Source organism: Eimeria necatrix, genomic scaffold, assembly GCF_000499385.1.
Source record: "Eimeria necatrix Houghton genomic scaffold, Enh_scaff5, whole genome shotgun sequence".
Taxonomy (NCBI): domain Eukaryota; phylum Apicomplexa; class Conoidasida; order Eucoccidiorida; family Eimeriidae; genus Eimeria; species Eimeria necatrix.
Window position 1 is genome coordinate 50,359 of NW_013654378.1, and position 20,099 is coordinate 70,457.

A 20,099-nucleotide genomic window follows, 5' to 3' on the forward strand; every position below is an offset into this window, starting at 1 on the left:
TCAGCACCAGCCTGTTCGCAAAATGCAAAAAGGAAAAAAGAAAAATAATTCTTTTCCCGAATTTTCAAACTTTGAAACTTTTGCATGCAAAGATTTATCTGAATTGAAACACTGAGCACTGCATGCATTCTTGCATTCACTACATTTTATCCATTACACCTGCTACACAATATGTGCTCCAGCAGCAGCAGCAGCAGCAGCAGCAATAGCAGTGGCAGCAGCAGCAGCAGCAGCAGCAGCAGCAATAGCAGTGGCAGCAGCAGCGCGCATTCCACCGAAGCAGCCTGCTCGTGCCTCTCCTGCTGCTGCAGATGCGTGTACGCAGCACCAGCAGCAGCAGCAGCCGCAGCAGCAGCAGCAGCAGCAGCAGCAGCAGCAGCAGCAGCAGCAGCAGCAGGGCTCACCCGAAGCAGCCGGTCTGCGCCTTTTCTGCTGCAGCAGAGGCGTGGAGGTTTTTCAAAACCTCTTTTGAGTGTTTTATTTCGCAAAGGGTTTTCGCCCGCGACAAAAAAGAAGACACAGAAAAGCGGGGGGCCGTGGGGGCCTGGACTACATACTGCAGACAGAAGCAAAACCCCAATTTCCTTTTCAATTAAATCCAAAACCCTTTATTTCTGGCTTTTAGCTGCTGCAGCAGCAGCAGCAGCAGCTGCTGCTGCTGCTGCTGCTGCTGTAGCTACATCTTGATTTTTTTCCGCTTTAATTTGAAGCCAAAATACTTTAATTCGAGCGGTTAGCAGCTGCTGCAGCTGCTGCTGCAGCTGCGGAAGCTGCAACAACAGCAGCTGCAGCAGCTGCAGCAGCTGCTGCAGTGGCTGCTGCAGCAGCTGCAGCAGCTGCTGCTGCAGCGGAGAGGAAGAATATAAAATGAATGGAAAATAAAGCAGCAAATCGAACAGGCAAAGAAGAAATATAAATGGAAAAAGAAATGGGCAACAAAAAAAGAAATACTTCAAATTAAAGAATTAAAAAAAACAATTCAAAGAAAGAAACATTTCAAAATAAATAAAAACCGAAATAAATAAACAACTCAGAAGAGGTCAACAATTGAAAAAAATAAGCAATTCAAAATAAAAAACAATTCCAAATAAAAGGCGAATTAAATAAAAAGAAGTTAAAAATAAAAAAATTCAAAATAAATGAAAATCAAAAAAAGCGAAAGAAAGAAACGGGACAAAAGAAAGGCATAAAAAAAACGCAATTAAACGAAACACTATAAACAAATAAATAAACAAATAAATGAACAAATAAATAAAATAGTCATTTAAATAAATAAATAAATTAATTAATTCATTAATTCATTAATCAATTGAGTAATTAATTAATTAACAAATTAATTAATTAATTAATTAATCCACTAACTAATCCACTAAATAAACACATAAGTGCAATAAATAAATAATTAAATTAATTAACAAAATAATTAAGTGAATAACTAAAGAAATAAACTAAAATAAATAAATAAATAAATAAATAAATAAATAAATAAAATAAATAAATAAATAAATAAATAAATAAATATAAATAGAAATAAATAATTAATTAATTAATTAAAATTCTTTCCTGATTAAAATGGAAATAATTTTCTGTCGCGTAAATTTGCATTTCGGGCGGCAGCGGAAATGGCAGAGTTTCATGAGGCTCCCAAGAAGCTGCAACATCCTGAAAATAAAATAAATAAAATGGAATAAATAAAATAAATAAAATAAAATAAAATAAATAAAATAAATAAAATAAAATGAATAAATTTAAATTAATTAAAATGAATTAATTAAAATAAATGGATTACGGTGAATTAAAATGAATAAAAATGGATAAAAATGGATTGAAATCGATTAAATTATTAATTAAAATGAATTAGTAATTAAAATGAATTAAAATGAATTAAACGGTTAATTAAAATGAATAAAAATGAATCAAATGATTAATTTAGATGAATAAAAATGAATTAAAATGAATTAAATGATTAATTTAGATGAATAAAAATGAATTAAAATGAATTAAATGATTAATTTAAATGAATAAAAATGAATAAAAATGAATCAAATGATTAATTTAAATGAATAAAAATGAATAAAAATGAATCAAATGATTAATTTAAATGAATTAAAATGAATTAAAATGAATTAAATGATTAATTAAATGAATTAAAATGAATTAAAATGAATTAAATGATTAATTAAATGAATTTATTGTTTTAAACTGATTCAGATTTGATGAAAAAGAACTGAAATGGAACAAAAATTAAATCAGAAATGAAGGAAATCGCAATTAAGTGAAATACTCAAAAAGAAGTTCAATTTGAAATTAACTAATTAATTAACCAATTTAATTTAATTTTATTTAATTTAAATTAAAATTAAATTAAATAAATATCAAATGAAATAAAATGAAATAAAATTTAAAATAAATAAAATTAAAACAAATAAAATAAAATAAAATGAAAGAGGAAATGAGTGAAATCAAAAGCCAATTAAAACAAACCAAATCAAACTAATGAAACAAAATAAATTAAATTAAATTAAATTGATTAATAATATTAAATTAAATTAATTACACTAATTAAATTAAATCAAACTAATTAAACTGATTAAACAAATTAAATTACTTAAATCTAATTAGATCAATTAAATCGAACTAATTAAATTAAGTAAATTAATTAAACTAATTAAATGAATTGAATAAAATTAATGACTAAATTAATTGAATCGAATAATTAATTAGGTTAAATAATTGAACTAAACTTAAATCAAATAAAATAAATAATTAAATCAATTAATTAAATTAAAAAATTAATTAAACAGAATAAACAATTGAATCAATTAAATAAAACAAATATTGAAATTAATTAAATTTATTAATTAAATTAAATAAAACAAATATTAAATCAATTCAATTGATTAAATTAAATAAAACAAATAATGAAATTAATTAAATTAGTTGATTAAATTATATAAGTAAATAATTAAATTAATTAAATTAATTAAATTAAATAGACAAATACATAAATTAATTAAATTAAATAAACAAATAATAAAATTAATTAAATTAATTAACTAAATTAAACAATTAATTAAATTAACTAATTAATTTAAATAAACAAATGATTAAATTAATTTAATTAATTTAATTAATTAAATAAATAATTAAATTAATTAAATTTAAAACCCACAGCTCTGCAGCCGTGGAAGTCTGCTGCTCCTCTGGCTTTCGTTTTTGTTTTTTTTTTTATTTTTTTTGCTTCTTCTTTTGCAAACTTTTTTATTTTTATTTCATCCATTTCCCGAGTCACAAACTCCCAACTCAACATCTGCTGCTGCTGCTGCTGCTGCTGCTGCTGCTGCTGCTGCTGCTGCTGCTGCTGCTGCTGCTGCTGCTGATTCTGCTGCTGCTGCTGCTGCTGCTGCTGCTGCTGCTGCTGCTGCTGCTGCTGCTGCTGCTGCTGCTGCTGTGTGCGTCTCTTGCTGCTGCTGCTGCTGCTGCTGCTGCTGCTTGCTGCTGCGCCCGCGGCTGCCTTCGTCGCTGTGGAGGAACTCATCCATCACGAAGTAGCTGCTGCTGCTGCTGCTGCTGCTGCTGCTGCTGCTGCTGCTGCTGCTGCTGCTCAAGTCCAAACTAAAAGTGACATCTTCTGGAAAGCAAGACAAGGGCGCTTCGTACTCCCACGCAGACGGCAGCTGTACGTACACCCCAGGGGCCCCTCCAGACTCGGGGGCCCCGGGGGCCCCCGGGGCCCCCGAGGGGGCCCCCTCGGGGGCCCCAGGGGCCCCTGAGGCCCCTGGGGCCCCTGAGGCTTCGGGGGCCCCTGGGGCTTGGGGGGCCCCCGGGGCCCCGGGGGCCCCGGGGGCCCCGGGGGCCCCCGGGGTTGGGGTGTGGGAGAGGGTTTGGGGTTTGGGGGTTTTGGGGTTAGGGTTTGGAAAGGGTTTGTGGTGGAGTTCCAAGTGGAGGGCCTGGGACTTGTAATGTTCTTTTAAACTCCTCGCAGCAACTCTTACCAGCGCTAGCTGCCGGCCTGAGCAGCAGCAGCAGCAGCAGCAGCAGCAGCAGCAGCGGCAGCAGCAGCAGCAGCGGCAGCAGCAGCAGCAGCGGAGGCGGCGGGAGTAGGGGCTTCCGTTGGGTTTGGGGTTTGGAGGTTGGCGGTTAGGGTTTAGGGTTTAGGGTTTAGGGTTTGGGGCTGGAAGATAGAAGATAAATAAATTAGAAAGCTTTTTTGGATTTCGGAAATAGAAAATAAATCAAATTGAAAAAAAGAAAATTCGAAAAAGAAATAAAACAGCAGCAGCACTTTCTGATTAAAGAAAATCAAATACATAAGCGGACAATTAAATAAATCAAAAACAAACAAATAAATAAAATAATCAAATAGAATAAATCAACTAAATAAATAAACAAATAAATAATCAAATAAATAAACAAATAAATAAATTAATAATAAATAAATAAACAAATAAATAAATAAATAAATAAATACATAAATAAACAAATAAACAAATAAACAAACAAACAAATAAATAAATAAATAAATAAATAAATAGCTTTTGGAGGCATTCCTTGGGTGTCTGCGGTGTACGTACACCTGGTGCATGCGCGGCAGGTGTACGTACACCTGAACTCACCGAGGCCGAGGTAGCTTTTGGCGAACAAAAGAAAATATTTATTTTGCAATTTGAGAAGTTTTAAATCTGAATGGCCTTTGACGGGCAGCAAGAAGTTGCTGCCCCCTTCAGTTTCGGGTGTACGTACACCCGAAACCTGCTGCTGCTGCTGCTGCTGCTGCTGCTGCTGCTGCTGCTGCTGCTGCTCCTCCGGCAGCAGCGACAGCGGCAGCTCGAAAACCACCTGCGCCGAAGCTCCCCCCATTTCAACCATTGCTGCTGTGCTTCTCTTCGTTGCTGCTGCTGCTCCCTCCCCGCTGCTGCTGCTGCTGCTGCTACTGCTCTCGCTGCTGCTGCTGCTGCTCTCGCTGCTGCTGCTACTGCTATCGCTGCTGCTGCTCTCGCCGCTGCTGCTGCTGCTCTCGCTGCCGCTGCCGCTGCCCTCGCCGCTGCTGCTGCTGCTCTCGCCGCTGCTGCTGCTGCTGCTGCTGCTGCTGCTGCTGCTGCTGCTGCTGCTAGTGACCATGAGGAGGTGGGGCTCGAGGGCCCCCAAGAGCTGGTTGAGGGCGAGCCAGCCGAGGGCCCCCTCTTCGTGGCCTGTCAGTACACCGCAGGAGGCCCCCGGGACGAACTTGAGACCCCACAAGTTCAGTTTGCTGCAGATTGCATGCAGCAGCAGCTGCTGCTGCTGCTGCTGCAGCGAACGCAGCCCCGCAGTGCCCCTGAAGAAAAGAAAAGTCTCCGCTCTTTCTGCTGCTGCTGGCACTGCAGCAAACACGAACTGCTGCAGCTGCTGTACGTACACCCCGAGCGAGCGGCTCTCTGCTGCGTCGCTGTGAAACTTCTCTCCACTTGTCGCCACTTCTTTCTTTTCTTCTTTTTCTTTTTCTTTTTCTTTTTCTTTTTCTTTTTCTTTTTCTTTTTCCAACTCCAGATCTTCTTCTTCAGAGTCTTCGAAGTTGTCCACAAAAGCCGTCACTCCGGGGCTTATTCGCTTCGTTGCTGCTGCTGGCAGCTCCACCTGCAGCGCGGGGGGCCCCGCGGGGTGTAGGTGTAGTTGTACACATAGACCCGAGTGCCGGTGCTGCCTGCATCAATTACTACTGCTTTCCTCCTTATAGGAGCAGCAGCAGCAGCAGCAGCAGCAGCAGCAGCAGCAGGAGCGAAGGGCCCCCGGAGGAGCGAAAACAGGAGAAAGAGGATGAGGGGCCCCCAGGTGCGGGCCATAGTTAAGGGGCCCCGGGGTGGCGCGTGGGTCAGCCGTGGGCAGCGGGGAGGCCGCGGGCGCAGCAGCAGAACATGTGTGCAGGAAGTTGCAAAAGGGGCGGAAGGAGCAGCAGCTGGAGCTTCTGCTGCAGATCTGAGGAATAAAAGAAGAAATAAATCGAGGAATACCTTTTGGAAGGGAAAGAGGCGGAGAAGAAAGCGCGAAAAGCCGCGGGCTTCAGCTGCGGTCAGGTCCGCGGGAACGAGGGAACAACTGCGAGAATCCGCGCGATCCTGGGAATTTTCGAAGTTCCCAAGACCAATTGGTCCCAGAAATGCAAAAAGATTCTCTAAATGCAGTTATTTCCTCCGTTTAGAAAGTGGATTTCAGTGACGGGGTGGTGGCGTTGGCCGCAGCATGCTCAGCTGTACGTACACCTCGCGGCGCGGCTGCGCCCGCGACTGCAGCCGCCGCATCTTCACTTTTTAAATTATATTTTATTTCATTTTTTCCGTTAAATTTGAAATTTAATTTCGAATTTAACCCCCGGAAAGCTCCGACAGCCTGCGGACTGCCGCCGCCCGCTGCCCGGACACCCCCCAGGGCGCCGAGTCCGCAGCGAAATGAGTAAATTTGGTCTTTGGGATTATTTCAAAAGAAAAGAATTTCTGAAAACTATTTAAAGTCTTTTAAATGACAAATTCAGCAGCTGCTGCTGCCGACTTCGCCGCAAGACACAGTTCATTAAGTTCAGCTTCGGAAGTTCTTAACAACGCACTTTGCAAAATGAGAAAACAGCAACAAGACACGAAGCAGCAGCAGCAAACGGCAGCAGCAGCAGCAGCAACGCTGCAGCATATCAGCAGCAACAAAGTTGAAAACTCCTTTTTTATCTTTCGGAAATTATCCTTTTTCCTTTTTCTGGACTTTTATTTATTTATCTTTTGCAACTTTTTTGCCTCACAAAACCATGAGGATAAAAGGAAACAAAAAGATAAATAAAACACTTATGAATTAATTGCATGCGCCTCCAGGCCTGCACTAAAATGTGCTATTTGTGTATTTTTAATTAATTAATTAATTAATTAATTAATTAATTAATTTGTTTATTTATTATTTATTTATTATTTGTAATCCTTTTGATGTTCTGGACTTCTAAATAGTCTTTTTGTTTATTTGAAAAGCTCCAAAAAAAAAAATGGAGAAAACATTCTTTTGATTGCAAATGAAGAAATGGAGTGTACGTACACCTGGGGAAGCTCAAAAGCCAAAAGCTCTTCCATTTCATTTAAATTTAAAAGTCTTCTATTTCATTTAAATTTAAAAATAAAACAGAGTTCAAATGAGAAACTTTCTTTTTAAACTGGAAATGAAATTCAAATGAGAAAGACAGTCTTCAGCCGCAGCAGCAGCAGCTGCTGCAGCAGCAGCAGCAGCTGCTGCTGCTGCTGCTGCTGCTTTGTAAGGGTAAATTATAAAAGAGGAAATGAACTCAATTTAAATGACTTATTTATTTACACAAATGCATCCCCGCAATCTGCGGTGTCTGTACACCTCAATTTCAAACAAACAAATGGAACTTCTTCCTTATTAATAAATACATACAAAAATTGTGGCAGCAGCAGCTGCAGCAGGAACAGCTGCTGCTGCTGAAGCAACAGCAGCACTGCTGCAACAGCTGCAGCAGCTGCAGCAACAACAGCAGCAACACGAAAAGCTGCAACGCCAACAACAGCTGCAGCAGCAACACCTGCAACGCCAGTAGCTGCAGCACCAACTGCTGCAGCAAGAGCTGCTGCAGCAGCAACAGCTGGCGCAACAACAGCTGCAGCACGAACGACAGCAGCTGCAGCAACAGCTGCAGCAGCAGCAGCAGCAGCTGCTGCTGCTGCTGCAGCAACAACGGCAGCAGCAAATTCCGTTGGAGAAGCACTGTAAATGAAAATGCAATTACTTTCCGTGCATGCATTTGCATAAAGTCTGTTTGCTGCTGCTAATTAGAAAACGAAGTCAAATGGTTTAATTAAATTCACAATTGAATATTTAATTTGCATTTAATTTGAATTACTTGTCTGTGGTGTACGTACACCCCAGCGCAGCCACCTGGCTCACGAGGTGTACGTACACCTCAGCGCAGCCACCTGGCTCGTTCGCGGTGTTTTCTTTTCGTTCATATTTATTTATTTTCGGCTTTTTTGGAATAAATAAATCAATTTTAAATTTAAATTTAATTAATAATGCAATTTATTCATTTGCAGACTTGGATCTGGTGAATTTGCTCTTCAACTTTGCCAGAAAAGACACTGGAAAGCTGCGGCTTTTTTTGACTTTTGCAGAATCTTCTTTGAAGTATAAATAGTCTTTTTCATTCCAATTATTATTTATTTTATTTTCTTTTGGTTTTAAATAAGTTGCTGCTTCTTTAAAAGCCATTCTTTCTTTGTTCATTTGCTGCTGCGGGTTCACCCAGGAGGCTGGGGGAGGCCCCGGGTTCGTTGCTGCTCGTGCTGCTGCTGCTGCTGCTGCTGCTGCTCCTGCTGCTGTCATGGCGCGAATTGCTGCTGCTGCTTCCGTCCCGCCCCAACGCCCGCCAGGCGCATAAGCTTCTTGTTTTGTATTTACTTTTGTTTCTTTTTTCTTTTCATCTTTTTTCTTTTCATCTTTTTTCTTTTCTTTTTTCTTTTTCTCAATATTTGCTGCTGCATGCAAATCCCCAGCTTCCCCATCTTCTGCAGCAGCCCCCTTCCGCCTCCCCCACCAGCTGCTCCTCCTCTTGGTTTCCTTGCTGCTGCCCCTGTTGCTGCTGCTGCTGCTGCTGCTGCTGCTGTCCCCGTTTGCTGCTGCTGCTGCTCTCCCCCGCGTCAGCAGCTTCTTAAAATCTGCTGAACCCTCCGGTACCCTCCCAAAGTAAGCTTCTGCAGTACTCATATGACGGGGGCCCCTGCTGCCTGCAGCAGGGGGCCCCCCTGGGGGCCCCCCCGGGGGCCCCCCTGGGGGCCCCCCTGGGGGCCCCCCCGGGGGCCCCCCTGGGGGGCCCCTGAGCCCTCCCGCTGCAGCTGCAGAGCTTGTAGTGTAGTAACGCAGGGGCCACAGCTGCTGCTGCTGGGGGCCCCCAGGCTGTGGGAAGCTGCTGCTCTTTCGAGCAGCAGCAGCAGCAGCAGCAGCAGCAGGCACTTGGTCAGGAAAAACGACTCCCCTTGCTTGGCGGGGCCTTGCTGCCACTTTCTTTGCTGCTGCTGCTGCTGCTGCTGCTGCTGCTGGAGGGGGGCCCCCCAAAGGCAAACATGCTGAGGGCCCCTTGAGAGTGCGCACTGAGAAGAGCTGCAGGGGCTTTCCCCTTTTGCTGCGGCGGCGTGCTGCTGCAGCAGCAGCTGCTGCTGGTGCTGCAGCAGCAGCTGCTGCTGAACTGCCTTTTGTTTTCTTTTCGTTGCTTGCCCTAGTTGTGTCTTTCTGGGGGAACGTATCCGCTGCTGCTGCTGCTGCTGCTGCTGCTGCTGCTGCTGCTGCTGCTGCCTCCTGCTCATCCGCTGCATGCGCGCTCCAAGCATCCTCAGGCGGCGCTTCAGCTTCTGCTGCTGCTGCAGACGCTGCTGCTGCGCGTGCTGCTGCTGCTGCTGCTGCACTCTCCGGTAGAAGTTCGCCGCCCTCAATAGCCTGCAGTGGCTGCCAAGGCGCTGCAGCAGCAGCAGCAACTGCTGCTGCTGCTGCTGCAGGGCTTAGGATGGGGGGCAGCGCTGCTGCAGCTTCTCCGTTGCAGCTGCGTAGTCGAGTAAGAGGTGTCCCTGCAGCAGCAGCAGCAGCAGCAGCAGCAGCAGCAACAGCAGCAGAAGCAAAGAGTAAGTATGCACGGCTAATACAGCAGCACGTGTGGGGCCACTGCAGCAGCAGCAATGTGGTTTTTTATTTTATTATTGCTGCTAGAAGACAGTTCCATATTAGCAGCAGCATTATATTGAAAATATAATAATTAAATAAACAAATAATGCAAAATATTATTTGTGGCTGAAGCAGCAAAGAGCAGCAGCAAACAGAAGCAGCAACATCTTTGCTGCAGCAGCTACAGAAAGACAAACCTTCAACAGCTCTGAAGCCCCCCTTCCTAGGGCCCAGGAAGCTGCTGCCGTTGCTGCTGCTGCTGCTGCTGCTGCTGCTGCTGCTGCTGCTGCTGCTAGCTGCTGCAGCCTGGACCACTTCGAACTTCCTTAGGAACTGCACTGACTGCGTGCTGCTGCTGCTGCTGCTGACGTGGGCGCAGACAGCAGCACAAGTTGCCACAAAGGGTACCATGAGGGGCCCCGGGGGCCCCTCGGGGGCCCCTGTGGGGGCCCCCCACTGCTGCGAGTTGCTTAGGGGGCCCCTGCTGCTGCTGCTGCTGCTGCTGCTGCTGCTGCTGCTCGAAGCACTCCGGGGGCCCCTCTCTGCTGCGCTGCCATAGTGGTCCCCCTGAAACAAACAGAAAGATGAAAGCGCTGCTAATTAAATAAATTTTGCTGCTGCTGCTGCTGCTGCTGCTGCTGCTGCTGCTGCTGCTGCTGCGAAATGCATGCAGCCCCGAAAAGTGAGAAAGTGGTTGCGGTGTATGTACAGCTCGCTTCTGCGCAGGCTTCCTCCTCGCAAACCAGAACTTCTATTATTTATTTTAATTATTTTCCCATTATTTATTTTTATTATTCCATTTTAAATTTTATTTTCCATTTTTGCATGCAGCTACTCGCCACTATGCACAAGTGCTGCACTTGAATTGCTGCATACACCCTGTGCCCTCATCGCCCCATCTCCCTGCTGCAGCAGATCTACCAGGCGAGCCTCTCGAAGCCCCACCTCTCCAGCAGCAAACTCCTTCACTGCACACAAAACTTGGGCCCTGGCGCTGTGGCTTTCAACCACAAGTCCCCCGCTGCTCCATCTCACGGACTGCGAGACCCTCAGGAAGCTTCCCTGCGGCTGCAGCAGCAGCTGGGGGGGCCCCCCGCCCCCTGGGGGCCCCCGTGGGGGCCCCCCCAGGGGGGCCCCCCCCTGGGGGGGGCCCCCCCCAGAGGGGCCCCCCCACGCACTTGCTGCGCCCCCCCAGCCACTTCGAGGGTCCAGGGGGGCCCCCAAGGGCCGCAGGGGGCCCCAGGGGGGCGCTATGGGGCCTGGGAAGGTCATGGGGCTGCGGAAAGCTGCAGCAGATGGGGTCTGTGCAGCATTATGCGAAATGGCGGAAGGAGGGGCTCAAAAAGGCACACATGAGCTCCAAAGTTCTTCTTTAATTCAACTTTTTACTTTTAATGTCAAATAAAAGAAATAAAAGCGAGAAAGCAGCAGAGGCGCAGCTGATCGCGGCGCGGAACCGATGCTGTCGGCGGCGGAGGCTGCTGCTGCTGCTGCTGCTGCTGCTGCTGCTGCTGCTGCGCTGTTTTGCCTTCAGCGCAGCTCCAAAGGTAGCTTTTGAGTTTTAAGAAAGTGAAAATATGCTTTTGAAAGAGTTTTAATGGAAAGAAAGAGTGAAAAGCCGCAGGAGGCGACGCGGGCTGAGCCGTTCCAGTGGGCTGGACACACGAGCGCGGTGTGCAGGCCGCGAAATGCGGCAAGGCGAGAAGATCCTCCGCGCCAATTGAATTAAATTGAAAGTCTAATAATTGAAAAGGAAAAAATAAATAAAAAAATTCAATTTAAAGGGAAGATCGCGTTGGCGAAGGTGCCGGGCCGGTGTCGGCGTTCGGCGCAGCGGCTGGTGCCTCGTGGCTGCTGGACACTGCAAGAAGGAGAACATCTTCAACTCATTCTTTTTGTTTAATTACCACTTTAAATCTTCAAAACTCATTCTTTTCGTTTAATTACCACTTTAAATCTTCAAAAAGAAGTTTTTTTGTGTTTAATAATTCCAATTTTCGAGCTTTCAGCCCCCACGCTTCAGGCGGGCTGCCGCAGCTGCGGAATCTTGCAAGTGTCGGCCTCCCGGCCGCTCCTCAGCGCAGCGTTTCTCATTCAAATTTAATTTCCTTTCTAAATATTTGAATTACAAATTAAAAAGCCTTTCGAAGCAGCAAATGCTTTCCGTCTTTGGCGCGGTTCGCCGCTGCGCAGCTGCGGACTCTGCCTGATTCTGCATGCCAGCGGCGGAGTGGCGGCGGCTGATCTGCGGCTTCCAGCGCTCCTTTTTCCCCCAAAAGCTCCCAAATTTCTTTTTTTACGAAGTTGAATTCGCGGGGAATGCAAAGAGCCGCGGATCTTCCATTTTGAGGGGAGTTTGGGGGCTCTCGAGCCGGCTCGAGAGCCCAGAAGGTCCCGCCGGCGAGAAAGCTGCAGCGAAAATGGCTTTTTTCGGAGTCAGCACGAACTTAATTAACTGCGGAACTCCAAGTCCAAGTCAAAATGCAGAAAGCTGCGAAATGAGTCCTTTCCAGGCCCTCCTGGTGGCCCGCGAAGTTCGCCTGCGAGGCGCTGCTGCAGCGCAGCGAAACTTCGCCCGCCTCCAGCTCGAGTACAGCAGCGCCTACGCAGCCTACCAGCAGCTCCAGGTCCGACAGCAGCAGCAGCAGCAGCAGCAGCAGCAGCAGCAGAAGCAGCAGCAGCAGCAGTAGCGGTAGTAGTAGTAGTAGTAGTAGTAGGTAGTACCGGCAGCAGCAGCGCCGTCACCAGGGATAGCGTCAGGAGCAGCAGCAGCAGCAGCAGCAGCAGCAGCAGCAGTAGCGGCAGCAGCAACAGCAGGCGCCCTTGTAGCTGCTGCTTCGTTGCGTGACCTTGGGCAGCAGCAGCAACTAGCGCTAGCGGAGCAGCAGCCGCACTTGCTTGCTTCGAGCTCTTGCTGCTGCTGCTGCTGCTGCTGCTGCTGCTGCTGCTGCTGCTGCTGCTGCTGCTGCTGCTGCTGCTCTGCAGCAGCAACTTTGGGTGGTTTGCTGCTGCGCAGGCCGATGTTGCTGCTAAGGCCGCAGCTGTGGACTCTTATTTCGAAGGCCAAGAAGCAGCAGCAAAAGAAGTTTGCGAAAAAGCTGCTGCAGCAAAAGTCCTGCAACTTAAGGAAGGCGGCAACGACTACACCCACCCCAAATACGCAGCTCTTGTGGCTGGTGAAGTTCTTTATTTATTTATTTATTTATTTATTTATTTATTTATTTATTTATTTATTTATTTATTTATTTATTTATTATATTCTTTTAGTTTGTTTTGTTTGTTTTGTTTCTTTTTGTTCGTTTTTGCGCCAGCTTTCCGCGCATGCATGCAGGGGCGTTCGAGTGTATGCATGCAAACTTAGACTAGCAGCAAATCTGCATGCAAATTTGCATGCAGATTTGCATGCAAATTTGCATGCAAATCTGCATGCAAAAGCACATATTTAATTCAAGTGTCTTAATTTGTATCTTTTCATTTGTAATTAAGATATTTAAATATATATGCCTTGCTTTTTTCTTATATATATATATATATATTTATATTTATGTATATATATATATATATGCATGCATATCTATGCATGCATTTATATGCATGCATTTATATGCATGCATATATATGCATTTATGTGCATGCATAGGCGTGCATGCATCTGTACATTTGCATGCATGCATATATTTGCATGCATATATACATTTATTCACATGCGTATGTTTGCCTGCATGTGTACAGTTATATGCATGCATACATATGCATGCATATGCACATTTATTTGCATGCATGCATGCATGCATTTGCATGCATATCTACTTATATTTGCATGCATATATCGCTTTATATGCATGCATGCATTTGCATTCATATCTACTTATATTCGCATGCATATATTTGCATGCATATGTAGCTTTATATGCATGCATGCATTTGCATGCATATATATTTATATTTGCATGCATATATAGCTTTATATGCATGCATGCATTTGCATGCATATATACTTAAATTTGCATGCATGTATTTGCATGCATTAATACATATAAGCAAAAGTGCATGCATGCGTTGGGGGGCAAGTCTCTTGTGTGTGTCATGAAGTGTTTCTCAGCGGTTTTCTGCGATAAATTGTTTTTTAAAAGCAATTATTTAATTATTTTGAATAAATATTTTCTTTTTGAAACTTTTTTCTCTCAGGTCTCAGCTCAGACCGCCGGAAAGCTGTAGATGAGCTGTTGGTTCCTTACTTGACTTTCTTGAACGAACTGACAAGTGCAGAAGACGCGCTTTGGGCGAAACACGGGGCTCTTCAGGCTGCCCAAGTGGGAGTTTGGCATTTATTTTTTAAATTAATTATTTATTTTTGTTTTTTAATGATTAATAAAACAAATAAATCCATTTAAACACTTCTTTGCATCCTGGACTTGCATGCAGCTGAACTCTTTGCCTATTTGCTGCTGCATTTGCTTTTTTCTGTTTGAATTTGCTGCTTGTTTTGAGTCTATTTTGTTTGCTTTTTTGATTCTTTCTGTCTCTTGTTCACTTTTATTGATTCTTTTCTTTTTAGTTTTGATGCGTTTGCTGCTGCTGCATCTTCTTGCTGCATTATTTGAACTTGATGAGTAAATATGGAGCATTTAGAGGGTGTTGCAGCATTTGGCACGCAGATTGCTGCTGCTTTTGCTGCTGTTGCTGCTGCTGCTGCTGCTGCTGCTGCTGTTGAAGCTGCTGCTATTGCTGCTGCGGGTGCTGCTGGTGCACTGCGCAAACGATGCTGGCGACACCTTTGGTATGCACTAATTTTGCTGCTGCTGCTGCTGCTGCTGCTGCTGCTTCTGCTGCTGCTGCTGCTGCTGTGTTCAGGAAGTTTACAAGTTGTGGGGTGTGGAGCTGCAGGCTGCCGACTGGCAGCTGCAGTCGATGCCTGCAGAGCCGCAGCTTTCTTCAGAAAAAGTGGGTTTTAATTTGGATTTAATTTGCATTTAACATTTCATTTATTTATAATTATTAATATTTTATTATTAATATTAATATTATTGGTATTTATTATTAATTAATTTGTTTTATTTGCTGCTCTTCTTTGCCCCTCTAGGTCAACTCAGTGCTGCTTGAAATACAGTCAAATGCGCAAACTTGCCCGCAGCAAAGTCTCATATATATATTTATATATTTATTTATTTATATATTTATATTTATTTATTTATTTATTTATTTGTTTGTTTATTGCCATTTTTAAATATAAAGTACAGAAAAAGGAAAATATGTTTCATTGTTGATTTAATTTTCAATTTTGGAAATGGAAAAAGCTCTGTTTGTGCATGCAGAGTTTGGCAGAAATTCGCTACTTGGCGCAGCGCGTGGCGGAAATTCGAAAAAAGAAAATCTTAAAAAGAAAAAAAGAAAAAACTGTTGTGAGACATTTAGTGGAAGAGACACAAGTCCAAGACAGCAGCAACGAGCCGCAGGCCACGCAGGTAATGCAAATTTGTAAACTCTACAGTTTTAGTCCAAATACAGCAGCAGCAGCAGCAGCAGATGTAGCAGCAGCAGCAGCAGCAGATGTAGCAGTAGCAGCAGCAGCAGCAGATGTAGCAGCAGCAGCAGCAGCAGAAGTAGCAGCAGCAGCAGCAGCAGCAGCAGAAGTAGCAGCAGCAGCAGCAGCAGCAGATGTAGCAGCAGCAGCAGCAGCAGATGTAGCAGCAGCAGCAGCAGCAGAAGTAGCAGCAGAAGCAGCAGTAACAACGACAAGAGCAGCAACAGCAGCAGCAGCAGTAGCAGCAGCAGTAGCAGCAGCAACAGGAGCTGCAGCAACAGCAGCAAAAATAGTGGCACCTGCTGCAGCAATTCTAGTTTATAAATGCCTATTTAATTTATAATTGCACATTTAACTTATAAATGCATATTTAATTTGTAATTGCACATTCAATTCATAAATGCACATTTGGTTTAAACTGCAAATGACACAAACGCGTGTGGAGTACTTTTGTTCCTTTTAAAATAGAATTAAATGATTGATAAATGAAAATAAAAGTTTTCGAATTAAATGATTGATGAATAAAAATAAAAGTTTTCGAATTAAATGATTTATGAATAAAAATAAAGTTTTCCAAAAGTAATAAAGTGCGAAGTTTTCATTTAGATTCTGCAGACACTCGAGAATTATTGTAGTTGAACAAACACTGCATGCATGCAAGAAATGACAGCAGTTGACAAGTAAATAATACTAAATAATAATAAACAATAATAAATAATAATAAATAGTAATAAATAATATTAGATAATAAATAAATAATAATAACAATAATAGTAATAATAATAAATAACAAATAATTATAACAATTCTAATAATTATAACTATAATGATTAAAATAAAATGTCTTCGGTGAATTGTGTTATAATAATAAATAATAAATAATTATTATAATACTTATAATTATAATAATTATAATAATTAAAATGTCTTCGGCAAATTGTTTCCTTTTTTTGTTCAGCGCTCTTCACAAGCTTCTGCTCCGTGTTTGGCATCTTTTGCGATTTGCAACACAAAAGAAACCAAAAAGAAAAAAGAAAAAAAACCCGACTTCGACGCCAGCAGTTGGCTTTAACAGCTCCTAAACCCTAAACCCTAAACCCTAAACCCTAAGCCCTAGCGCTGAAACTCGCAACAAGCGCGTTGCGTAGACCCTGAAATGGCTAAGCCCTCCCGAAAACCCTTGAAAACCCCAAACCCTAAACCCTAGGGAACCCCAAACCCTAAACCCTGGGGCTTCGGGCTTGAGGCAATAACCAAAACCCTCCCTAAGTGCGACGAAAGATAAACGGAAAGTTGCAAGGAATGAGTTGCACAGTTCATTTATTTTCTTTGTACAGATCCAAACATTTTATTTGGAAATAATTCATTTATTTATTCAGACTTTTGCAACGCATTTTATCTTGAAATGTTCCTCCCGCTGTGCTCTTCCATTGCAAGTGGCATTAGACACATCCCACACATCTGTGTTTCCAAATAAAAAAGAACAATAATATATCCACAGCATTGTACTATTCTTGTTGTACATATATAGTTCCTATTTGGAGGGAAAACTATGCAATAAATTGGCTGAAGAAGCAGAAAACTAAAAGCGATCTGTACAACTGTGTCAGTCATGCAGGAGTTTCTGCACCTCTGCATGCGCAGTTTCTGTGCCTCTCTTTCTAAGTTTTTCCGCCACATCTATGAGAAAATTTACAATAAAAAATATTATCGAAGAGTTTTCAGAAACTCAACAAGTCGGGGAAGCCCCAAACTGCACCATTCAACTTGGCGGCGCATGCAGCTTCGCCTTCTATACATAGCTCGTTCGCCGCAGAACTTGTGGACTTGGCAGCAAAAGGCGAAGGAAATTTCGAGAAAATAAATAAAATAAAATAATGACAGAAAGGTGTTTCCAAATCCGCATCACTTTGGCGTTGTTCCTTCAGACCAAAAGGCTGCCCCAGTTGCTCCGAGACGAAAAGGGTTTCCCCCGCTGTCATAAATCCAAAGAACACTTTTATTACAAGATATAACTATTTATAAACATTTAATAAACCTATCAATAAACATCATTTGCCACTTCGCCAGCATTTGACGCTGCAGCAGAGGCGCACTGAAAGCTGCCTCGCGGAAACCCGAGTCCAGGAAGCAAACCCAGCACTAGTTCATGCCATCTGCTTCCTGCTGCTGCTGCTGCTGCTGCTGCTGCTGCTGCTGCTGCGGGCCCTCTTCCAGTGCAGTGTAGAACCTCGCAACTGCCTCGAGCACCTGCGGCTGCGTCTTCTGCAGCGCCTGCAAACCCGCTTTTAGGGTTTGGCTGACATAGGCAGAAGCTTCTGCTGCTGCTTCGCGCAGCTGCTGCTGCCCCACAGCCACTTTGCCCTTCAGCAGCGCAGCAGCTTGCTGCAGCTCTTCCGCCGTGGGCTGCAGCGCCGTCTTGAGTTGGCTGGCGAACTTCTCAACTGCAGCTTTCACCTGCTCAGCAGTCATCTTCTTGCCTGCGGGCGTTGCTGCTGCTGCTGCTGCTGGGTCTGCTGCTGCTGCTGCTGCTGCTGCTGCCTGCTGCAACGACGCCAGCGCCTCCCCCGGCAGGCCCAGAGAAGCTGCCAACTCCTCGAGGCCCTGGGGCCCCTTCTGCTCCACAAAAGCCAGCAGCCGCTCCAGAGCTGCTGCAGGGGAAGGGGCCCCCTCGCGGGGGCCCCCCAGTTCGGACTGGAGGCCCTTTAGTGCCTCTTTTGCTATGTCTTGAACTCCTTGAAACTCCTCCTCCAGGATCTTCTGGAGGCCCTGGGGGATCTCGGGGCCCTCGAGCTTCGCCCCCAGTCCCAGCAGCTCGCGCAGCGCCTGCTTCCCCAGATCCCCCTGCTGCTGCTGCTGCTGCTGCTGCTGCTGCTGCTCCCTGCCTTCCTCGTCAAACCGTGCTGCAGCAGCAGCTTCTGCTTCCACAAGTCCTTCGAAAAGCCTCCCCAACTCCCAGTCCGGCTCTTCTTCCTCAGAGGACTCCCCCTCCCGCACAACTCTCCTGCGGCGGCCCTTCTTAGCCCCCCTCCTCAAGTTGATGCTGCTGCTGCTGCTGCTGCTGGTCCTCTTGCGTCTGCTGCTTGCTGCCAGCCGCCGCGCCCCCTTGAAGTCCACTTCGTCAAAGAGGGTCCCAAAAAGAGGCTCCTCTTCTTCTTCATCTCCGCTGCTTCCCAAGTCCTCCACGGGCCGCTCATCTCCCCCCGCGTCAGCAAAAGTGGAGGAGCTGTCAGTCACCCCCCTGCTGCCCTCACCACTCCCTGCTGCTGCTGCTTCTGCTGCTGCTTCTGCTGCTGCTGCTGCCTCGGAAGATGAGCTGGAGCTCTCGCCGGAGGAGCCAGACTCGCCTTCTTCCTGGCCCTCTTCAGCCTTTCCCTCCTCGCCCTCTGGGGCCCCCTCTGGGGCCCCCGCAGGGGCCCCTGCAGGGGCCCCCGCTGAGGCTTCTGCGGGGGTAATGAGGGCAGGTGGGGGCCCCGACTGGTCCACTCTACCCTCGGGGATATCTTCCCCAAAGGGCGGTGAACGGCCCCAGGCAAAAGGGTCAGAAACCAGAGGCCTCGGGGCGCTGGAGTCCTCCCTTGAGGCTGCAGCCTCACCTTCAGAGGCCGCCACTTCCTCCGCAGAACTCGAAGATGCCTCTCGTCTTCGAAGAAAACCAGCAGCAGAGTCAGCAGCAGGCTCTTTCTCTGCTGCAGCTGCTGCAGCAGCTGCTGCTGCAGTGTAGGCGTGCGCGAGCAGCACACCACAGACGACGAACTTGAGTTGCCGAGACAGCCGGACCATCTTCGGCGGAAGCACAAAAAAACGCGGGTGATCTGCTGTAAAAAGAATATAAAAAGAATTTGAATTCAATTCGCAAAGTTGCAAACGAATGAAAACAGAATATAAGATCTGAATGATGATCGGCTGATCGCTGCTGCTCTCGATGCTCGTGGAGCGATGCCCGGCGCGCGGCGCTTTGGGGAGGGGCTTTCTAAGAGGCGCTGCTGCTGCTTTTGCTTGTTTGGGCGAGTTTAACTGGACTATTTTCCGGAATTAAAAGCATTTTATCAAAAGTATCTCACTTTAAACTTCAACTCCGTTTATATGGCATCTTTGGGGTCACTTAGTCAGGCCAGGACCACTGGCACAGGCAGAACGACCCCGTGCCAGCAAGCATTCGACACGTTCGCGGGCAAGACAGGATGTTTAATGTTTCTAATTTAGATTTCTAGAGTATTCCAACAATTATAAACAATTATAAATAAGATTTAGCGTTTATTGTTGAGGGTAGGTCTCAGGTGCAGTTTTGGCAGGCAGGAGTGGGAGCCACTCGGGCATACCAGGATTGCACGATGCTGGTTGGATGGTGCTTTCTTCAACAGTTCGCGGGTCTCATTCTTTTTAAAGTTCATTCTCTCTTTTTAAATCCCAATTAATATAATTAATTGTGTCTAAGAAGGAAATTCGGACACAAAGCGTGGGACAAGAAGCAGGCAAGGGAGGGTGTTGAACTCTCATCCGGAGCTTCATTCGAGAAAGCATTTTCTTTACAAATGCTCCAGATACGGAACTACCGCTGAATAAAAGATAATCTGTTTTAAATAGGGGGCACAATGCATTTCATAATGGACTTAGTTGGCGAGGAAAACCCATTACTTGGCTTTCAGACTTTCACACTAACAAGTCAGTCTTCACAAATTGCTAGATTAGATTGTTTGACCCACTAAGTAAATGTGGGATCCCAGAAATCTGCTTTCAATTAGTTTTGCTTCACCGTCAAAACCCTGGTGAAGCTGCTGCGGTTGCAGCAGGCAGAAGTGCTTGGGGGCACACAAAGGACTGCAGTTTACTTTTTCCTGAAAGAGTTAGAGATCTTGTTCATGAAAACTAACCCTGGAAAGTCAAAATATAATTT

At 44.9% G+C, this 20,099-nt stretch overlaps 4 protein-coding genes across 4 annotated transcripts; 1 reads left to right on the forward strand and 3 right to left on the reverse strand.

The window, feature by feature from the left end:
* Positions 1–3,272: 3,272 nt before the first annotated feature.
* Positions 3,273–5,822, reverse strand: ENH_00065440 (GDA1/CD39 (nucleoside phosphatase) family domain containing protein, putative; the record flags this gene model as incomplete). The annotated part of the gene is given in 3 exon segments (XM_013581828.1): positions 3,273–4,012; positions 4,617–5,580; positions 5,586–5,822. Coding segments are annotated over 3 exon segments (1,941 nt in total).
* A 2,224-nt stretch (positions 5,823–8,046) lies between these two features.
* On the reverse strand, positions 8,047–10,950 carry ENH_00065450 (hypothetical protein, conserved; the record flags this gene model as incomplete). Its single annotated transcript, XM_013581829.1, has 3 exons — positions 8,047–9,584; positions 9,876–10,245; positions 10,624–10,950. 3 exons carry the CDS (start codon positions 10,948–10,950, stop codon positions 8,047–8,049), a joined length of 2,235 nt encoding a protein of 744 aa, XP_013437283.1.
* Positions 10,951–12,098: 1,148 nt separating this feature from the next.
* Positions 12,099–15,545, forward strand: ENH_00065460 (hypothetical protein, conserved; the record flags this gene model as incomplete). Its single annotated transcript, XM_013581830.1, has 5 exons — positions 12,099–12,305; positions 12,695–12,854; positions 13,867–13,991; positions 14,533–14,622; positions 14,994–15,545. 5 exons carry the CDS (start codon positions 12,099–12,101, stop codon positions 15,543–15,545), a joined length of 1,134 nt encoding a protein of 377 aa, XP_013437284.1.
* A 1,799-nt stretch (positions 15,546–17,344) lies between these two features.
* On the reverse strand, positions 17,345–18,985 carry ENH_00065470 (hypothetical protein, conserved; the record flags this gene model as incomplete). Its single annotated transcript, XM_013581831.1, has 1 exon — positions 17,345–18,985. The coding sequence occupies one exon, from the start codon at positions 18,983–18,985 to the stop codon at positions 17,345–17,347; it is 1,641 nt and encodes a 546-aa protein (XP_013437285.1).
* Between the last annotated feature and the right edge of the window lie 1,114 nt (positions 18,986–20,099).